Here is a 9163-nt window from a genome sequence, read left to right as displayed (position 1 = left end):
TATTTTAACATTAATCGTTATTTTTATTCAGATTTAATTGGTCTATTTATGATCTCGATAAATTTAGCCTCAGATTTAAATCCATGAACAAGATGTACTAATCCATAAAATTTATATTTGAAGACTAAATTGAGCTATCAATCTTTCTAGTAGTTTTTATTTTTCAACTTCATCAATTAAATAATTATCCCAATATACATTACTTACAAGTTAGATTAAAATCTCTGCAGATTAGTTTTTCACAGTACTTATAAAGATGAATCTCCTCTAAATAAAAACAATACTGTATCTCTGGATGATGCAAATATATGATAATGGTTAAGAATATTACAATATGGATTATTAAAAATTAATATTACTGAAATTTATAATCATTCTTGTTAATTTTTGGTTTCAACTTTGATTTGTAATTTTGTAAATTAACTGTATTTTTTAACTATATTCAAATTTAGTAATATCAGATATAATTAATTGTTTGATTGAAATGTAAAAATTTTATATTTTTAATTACTATTAAATTGACAATATTTAAATCCATTTAAGACAGTAAATAATTAAAACCAAACAATATTTTCCATGTACACCTTTTTTTTATTAAATCACTTAAATCATTTTCTTCAGAAGAACATTCAAATTCTCCTCACGATTTCCAAAATCTCCTCCTTCAACATAATGAACGGTTTTCTTTCTCCAGCCACCTTTAGGATTATTTAATTTAAAGTGCCATAAAAAGTTTGAGGCCTTCTTAAAATGAGGTCCAACTGTATAAATCTCATGAATCAAATCTTCCATACAGATGATTCCATACTTTCCTGAAAATTAATTTTCCATTATAAAAAAAAACCATTGACTACTGAAGTTAATTCATTTCATTAAAATTTTTATATTAATATATAAAACGACAATTTAAACACTTCACAAATAGATTTTTTTTAAACATTTTAGATTAAATCTGAAAATACTTTATTTATTAACATATGTTAAAATTCTGATCATTTATATACAAAGAAAATCTCACCTAGTCTTTGTTCAATTATAGAGTTATCGGTGAGAGGTACTCTTCTATGACTTACTCTTCCAAATCCTCGCTTATATATAAGTTCACGAACAACCTTCAGATTTGGATAACTATAAACAAAATACTTAAAATCAATAAAAGATCTTTAAAACATGACACTTTCATTAATCAAATATTAAATGGTAAATAAGATTTATTCTGCACATAATTTTGCAAAATTTATTTGAAATTTACATTAAAGTAAATTTTTTGCATTTAGTTATCTCAGATAGGTTCTATCTGCACTGACTGCAAAGGAAGATCAAATGACATCAGGCAAATGTCACTTCCAAGCACTGAGACGCAAATTACATCATCACAGACAACTAAAGTGAAATATAACAAGTCATATAAAATGCAGAATTAAAAAAAATTTAAATATTGATAGTTATAATTGATGTATTATAACATTAAATTTTCACATTATATACAAAAATAGTTACTCTCATATTTTTAAATTATGAGAAAATAAAAACATTACTGCTAATTCGAAGTGTAACATCCTAGCCTTATAGAAAACAAAATCCATAAATATCAATATTTTCAATTTCCAAAAGTTTTGGAAAACATAGGCAACCATAAACATTAAATAATTACTTAATATTTACTGTTTATATTAGTATACTCTTTATATAATTACAATACAATAATCCTATTTATTTAATAGTCTGTCTTTGATCAATTCCTTCCTATAATTGTGCAGTTGTGACAATCTATGAACATACTTTGTGAATCAGCTCTGTCCAGAGTGAAATCTTTTAAAAATATTAGAATACAGAGTACTTACAAAAATGAATGTAAATAAGCTTTCTATTAAGGCTATTCACATGAGAGATTTAAAAAATAATATGTAAAAATTATAAACTGATTTAAAATAAAATAAATACATTTATTTATCAAATTTGAAAATAATTCCAAATCTTTATTCCTTCCATAAGTGAGTGTTGTAAAGTGAAGAACAACATTTATGGAAATATTTAGAGATTTTATTTGGTATGAATGTGATTCACAAACTATCAAACTGTTAACAGGTTGTGGCAAATATTCATATAAAAATAATACTGTTATAAATATATTTATACAGAAATCACCACTATCTTAGTCAGATTTGTTTTGTTGATCACAACAAACAATTTTGTATATTTTATTTATCTGATAGAGATATATATATATATGAGATAAATAAAATATACAAAATTGTTTATATATATAAAACTGGAGTTAATCAGAAAAGGTTCTTCAACTATCACCATTTAACTATACTTCAGATGTTTATCAACATTTTAAGTAAAGCTACTTACTGATACCAATTCAATAAATTGGCATATCGGAATCATTCTGTACACCTATTGTATATATTGATATGGTTATATCTATACTATTAAAAATGAACAGTTTATAAAACAAGCAGATTTCAATATACTAATACTCAGTATCAGTTAAATCTCTTAATTTTACAAGAAACAACAATTAAGTGTCAACAGTCTTCAGTTAAACATAAAATAACAGCTTATCTCACCACATATATAACTTTTACATAACAATTCATAAATACAGTAGAGCATCGATTATCCAAATGTCGATCAACCGAAAGCTTTCCAGTTGGCAAACTTAAATTTCTGCTAGTGCTGTGGCATGGCAATCTTTGGCTATATCTTGGGCTACTTCAATATTATTATTGTTGGTGTGCAGCACTGGTGCAACCATGAGCGGGTACTTAAGGATGTGCCAGGATTTGAACAAATTACAACATGGGATAGGTTAATATATTTTTACACACATAATCGGTTATCCGAAAAATCGATTTTCCAAACCCCAATCCTCAATTGATTCGGATAATTGATGCTCTACTGTATTTGCAAACCAATAATAAATTCAAATTTTATTTGAATATACTTATAGTATAAAACAACATTTTAATAAAGAAAACCAATTTGTTTTATATATAACATTTTTGCACCAATCAATAATATATTGAGAAGTCAGAGCTAAATTCATATCAAGATTTAAGGAATTTCTTTTAAAACTTAAATATAAGCATATTATAATTTAAACTACCTACTTAAACAGGCATACCACAAAGACTAATATACAGACAGTAAAATCAAGCTAATAGCATCTACAATTAGCCCAAATAATTGATTTTGACAACCAACAAAAAAATTGGCTCAAAAAAATTACTGATATTTAGTACTCTCAATTTTGCATCAATCAGCATTAGCATCATCATCACTGGCAGTTACTATTATTTATCTTTCATAATTTTTTATTAATATACTCAAATTAACTTCAAACAGAGAAAACTTTATAAACTCTCACTCTGGGTATCAAAATTTTATAATTTTTGTTAAATATCATCAGATTAGCGTTAGACTGATGAAGCCACCTAAATTTAAAATTCAAGAATTCAGTGCTACAAATACAGCAGAGCGTCGTTTATTCGAATCAATTGGGGACTGGGGTTGTTCGGATAACCGATTATGCACGAAAAAATATATTAACCTATCCCATCCTGAAATTTTTCTCTGTTCCGTGTCGCTTTGCGTTGAATTTTCGTCGATGTTAAGTCTAACGTAAACTTTTTAAAATAATAATTGTGACTATTGTATCGTTAAAAATTATTTCTTTATTTTGTACAAACAAAATAAATATATTGAAAAATAAAATTTTCGCTAGCGCCACAGCACTAGTGAATATTAAAATTTGCTAACTGGAATTCTTTCGGATAACCCACGCTCTACTGTAGATATATCATATATTGATAACATTAAAACTAGTTAATTTGGAATAAATAAATTTAACTTAGAAGAACCTAGATAATTATTTTACTAAACTTCCTGACATTAATTATTATTCATGTTATCAGTTGATAATATGAATAATAAAGTTAGGAAAATTTATTAAGTCCAAATTCTTCTATCATTAATTCTCAAATCATTAAATAATTTGCTGAGTACAATTCTATATTTTTTAGTAAAATTAATATTTAGTATTAATTTTCAATTATCAATGTGCACAAAATACAGTAATACCTCGACTTACACGAACCCGGAGTTACGCGATTTTCAAATCTCGTCAATTCGTCTTTTGTTTGAGCACCAAGCAACTCTTGATTACTCAATCCCTCCACACTATTGTTCGGCTTACATGTTCAGACGTGTCGTGTGGAATCGACACATAGCCACAATTTATTTTGTGTTATTTATTTCTGTGTTTGTTGTATCTACGGAGACTTGAGAAACTCTATGTGGTGATTTCTTCTAACTGTGAACGAATCAAAAGACGAGATAAGATTAACGAGAACATTTATCAGCTTACATACATCCAACTTGGGTTTTACACAAATTGCGAAATTATACCCCGACTTACACGGTTATCGCTCGGTCCCACCTATCGCATAAGTTTGGGGTATCACTGTATAAAAATAGAAAGGACATAAGCTGTTTTTCTCTCTGATCCTTCATTTTTACTCAAAATAAATTCTTGATTAAACTGAACTAATTAATTCTGACCAGTCAAAAATTATAAAAATACAAAAATTTCATATCAATAATTTATAACATATGTATTGTAAATGAAAACAAAATTGAATTATACATACCCCCAAGTAATGTAAGGTTCTGCAATACGAAGCATATTAATAGTAGCCTTGTTTAATTTAATAAACACTCCATTGTTGATCTGGCGTAAACGAAATAACTGCAATACCTTACGTGGTTTTGGACTCACACCATTTATACTGAAAATAATACACAATTTGACTTTAACAACATATAAATAAAAATTTTTAAATTTTTTGAATTAATTGAATATAAGTTAATATTTTAAGAATAAATGAATGGAAGAGACAGATTAAATATCATATAAATAAAAATTATATTGCATTTTAAATAAAACATATTATTAATGAAAAAAACTACAAAAAAATTATTATTTAATGTTACTGAAGGAAAACAAAGTACATTATAAAGGAGAACAATAGTATAGCTAAATGATTCAGCAATAAAAAATAACCAACACACAAGCCTTATACAACATACAAAATATGCATGTATAGGCTTTCCCTAATGACACTGCAAATGTTAGGCTTTTGGTTTAATATACTGAAATATAATAAACCAAAAATAAAGGGTTGATCAAAATATAAAGCACTAGCCATGCCCACAGTTTCGCCCGTATGGAATTCAATTTGTGACTATAACAGTATCAGTTAGATGATATCTTTTAATTTATATGAATATTTTAGGAACGCATATGGGACAAAAGATATTCATTATTTTAAGCAACAACAAATAGGCAAATGTTCAGCACAAGTTCAAACATGTACACTGCATATCTCACTGACCACGTGACTGTACCGCGCAGTCACCTACCTCGTATACATATGCGTCTTGCCCCTCTCCACCCGCTGACACCAAAAATATAACGCTTACCTAGATGATGTCTTTTAATTTATATGAATGTTTAACAGAATAATAGACATTTATATAATAATAGAACTTTAGAATGACAGCCTATGTCCACCCCGAAGGTGGACATAGGCTGCCATTCTAAATATTAGTGAAAGAATTTTTGAAATTGGATGAGTAGTTTCGAAGATTACCTCCTACATCCAAACTTACAAACTTTACCTCTTTATAATATTAGCACAGATACAGATTTAAACATCTGTATCTGTGCTAACATCTTTCCAAACCCGATTCCTTAGTATAAAACCACACCAACTGTCATATATGATCAGGCTATTTTTCGGCAATTATAATTTTATTTACTAATTAATTTGACCTAGAGGGAGCCGTTAGGTGCCATCTTGTATTAAATTTAATAATTATAATTTAATTAAATAACAGGGCTTAAAACAGTCATAGCAGTGAAAAAAAAGAGTTTACACTGAAAAAAGCTAATAGTGTTAAAGTAAACTAAAAGACTATTAAAAAATCATACAAACACACACACATTTTGTATCAATAACATTGCATATGATATTAGATTGATTTTTAACTAGACTGAATAAATTAAATATGAAAATAGTTAGGCTGAGTTTATACTTCAGAAAAGTGATCAGTAAGACTGCATTAAGTTTTCATGTGCCCCGTACGAAGTTCCTACCGTTATATAGCAAAGGAAATTGAAGAGAAACATAACTACCAGAATGTGTCTCCATATAACATGTCAAATTTCAAATGCCATTTATTTCAAGGTACATTTTTTGATTTCTTGTTAAAAAAATTTGTAATTAAAAGATGATTTTCTTTTGTTTAAGTCGTGCTGCAGTTTCTGCACTTCTCATTTTCTCCTCTTCATCATGCTGAATTTTCTTTAGACCAGAGTAAGCAATTCACTATAAAGTTTATGTATTAAAGGATCGTTGCACTGAAAATGCCCAGTAAACTTTGTGACTAGTTCAGCACTAGATATTCCCAAATAGAGTTCAGCATTGATGGTAGAACACTTCAATGACTTTGAGATCATTTATATGAAACACTATTCAAACCCGTTGAATGTTGTTCCCGAAAATATTCGTGTTGACCTCATTGACCTGCGTGGGCAATCCCGAATATTTTTGTGTTTGCATCAGAACGTTTTTTAAACATCAGATGTCGCTACTTGTATGTTGTTTTGAAATAAGTAACGCATATCAGAAGAACCGTTATGTTAACTAGTTTCTGCTCAGCAGGTTATCGAAATTCTAAAAATAGTTCTTTGTTAGAAATCACAAAGAAAATCAGACCACTTCGTCTCTGTCTTTCGACATGGCAGCAAGTAGTAGACACAGCACTCTAAATAAGTCAGAAGTTATCAAATATTTATTCAATTTATGTTCTGATGAATCTGAATTTCCAGATAGCAACGATGATTACATACCAGATCAAAATGTAAGTAATGACAGTGGTGATTTTGATCCTGATTTACCATCTACTCGTAGATGGTAAATCACACGGCAATACTCAAAGTAATACTGCTAAACGTCCACGATTGGGGATGGACAATGAATGGATTCGTACAAATTTCAGACGTCCTCAAGTGAACAGTTTTACGGGACCATCAGGAATACTATGTAATCTACAGAGTGATGCTATACTGTTCGACTGTTTCAGTATATTCTTCGATGACGAACTTGCCGACAAGATTGTTTCAGAAACAAACAGGTATGGTGATAGTTTGCTAAACTGTGACAATTTACGAGAGAATAGTCGGATAAAAAACTGGAAACCAACGACAAATCCAGAAATTAGAGAATTTCTAGGACTTATAATGGTCATAAGCATAATTAGAAAACCACACCTAAGCCTGTATTTTACGATCAAAGATCTTTTTTTGACACTCTTTTTTCAAGTGCGATGTCGAGCAACCACTTTCAACTTTTATTGTCCTGTCTGCATTTTATGGACAATAATCAAACCTCAGGTGGTGATGATCGACTGCATAAATTATGCAGTATTATCGATCATTTATGCCACAAGTTCAAAAATGCATATCTCCCAGAGGAAAATATCTTTGTAGACGAAAGTCTTATGCTATGGAAAGGGAGACTGGGATTTAGGCAATACATACCGAATAAGCATGCTCGTTTTGGAATGAAAAGCTTCGAAATTTGTGAGTCACAAACAGGATATGTTTGGGACTTTATAGTTTATACCGGAGCTACTACTGAATATGGAAATTTTGAAGGTTGGCAAGGAGAGAAGGTTGTGCTGACCTTATTAGAACTGTTGTTCGGTAAATATCACAAGGTGTTTTTGATAGGATTTTTACCTCACCGACCTTAGCGAAAACACTTCCAGACAAAAAAACTTATATACGTGGAACTGTACGCGGATAGGCATGTCACGTAATTTTCCTGATCATAAATTGAAAGAAGGGGAATTTATCACCTGTCAGAAAGATGAATTGTCTGTGTTCTGCTGAAAAGACAAAGGGGATGTGGCAATTCTAAGTATGATGAGTAACAACAAATTCTCTGATTCGGGTAAATGTGACAGATCTGGGGAAATAATAAGGAAACCAAATTGTATTTTGGATTATAATCACAACATGGGTGGTATTGATCTCTGTGACAGAGTAATACACAATTATCTGTGCATGAGAAAAACAGTAAAATGGTACAAAAGTTTTTTTTTTCATATGATGGATATTACATTATATAATGCTTGTATTTTATATCAAAAACATACGAAAAAACAAATATCATTTCTAGATTTTTGTACGTCTGTAATCAGAGAAGCTAAGTAAATGTCTGCTTGTGTGATACTTCTCTATCACACAAGCAGACACCTACCCCGCTGCTGTTGACCATCACATGAAAATCTGTTATGTTTATCCGAATGGCATTTTCCTAGTCTCATACCACCTACAGAGAAAAAAAAGCATCCATCCAGAGTATGTAAAGTATGTTCGGCTAACAAAAAACGTGCAGAATCACATTATCAATGTGTACTGTACAGTGTAATGTTCTACTGTGTGTTGTACCTTGTTTTCAGATATATCACCCTAAAATTAACTTTTAAAATAAATATTTTACATTCCCTAATATGCCTATTTTGTGTGTAAGAAATATAAAGTAATTCGGAATAATATGATAGCCACAATTATTATTTTTCTAAAACGTATGATCGTGTTAGGCTTAACATCGAAAAATATTCAACGTGGAGCGACATGCGACAAAGAAAATATTCAACATCAAATAGGTTAAGCTGGAATTCTTGAGGAATGTGCTTTAGAAAGTATGAGTCTTTCCCACTGTTCGATCAGTCATTTGCTGCAGGACCAAATGTCAGCCTGTAAGGAACCGAGTCCGAACGTTATTTTTATTTACTTTTATTTTGCTTATTATTCTATTTTTTGTTTGGGGCTTATGTTTTGTTAGGACGAAGGTTTCCTCACCATTCACCTTAGTAACTTAAAAAAAATAGAAGAAAAACCAACTCACCGACAAAAGAAAAGCGCTGTAGAAAAACTCGCGCACACTTGCGCTTCCCGAGCAGAAAAAAGTAAGTCCGCACCGACGAAAAGGGGGGGGGACCCACAAGCACGAATTAGGGACTCGCTAAACCTTAAAGAATAAAAAAACGTCCCGAAAATTGTGANTAAGTGACTTGTACAACA

At 29.9% G+C, this 9163-nt stretch overlaps 1 protein-coding gene across 1 annotated transcript; it reads right to left on the bottom strand.

Annotated features, from left to right (window-relative positions):
• Nucleotides 1-570: 570 nt before the first annotated feature.
• LOC111615404 (60S ribosomal protein L7-like) lies at nt 571-4840 on the bottom strand (the record flags this gene model as incomplete). The annotated part of the gene is made up of 3 exons (XM_023356820.1): nt 571-812; nt 1019-1128; nt 4659-4840. Coding segments are annotated over 3 exons (501 nt in total), but the record flags the coding sequence as incomplete, so codon positions are not given.
• Nucleotides 4841-9163: the final 4323 nt, after the last annotated feature.

The sequence above is a fragment of the Centruroides sculpturatus genome, unplaced genomic scaffold (genome assembly GCF_000671375.1).
Source record: "Centruroides sculpturatus isolate CEXI.00-Female unplaced genomic scaffold, Cexi_2.0 scaffold2273, whole genome shotgun sequence".
NCBI classification, from domain to species: domain Eukaryota; kingdom Metazoa; phylum Arthropoda; class Arachnida; order Scorpiones; family Buthidae; genus Centruroides; species Centruroides sculpturatus.
This window is presented reverse-complemented; position numbering and strand designations above follow the sequence as displayed.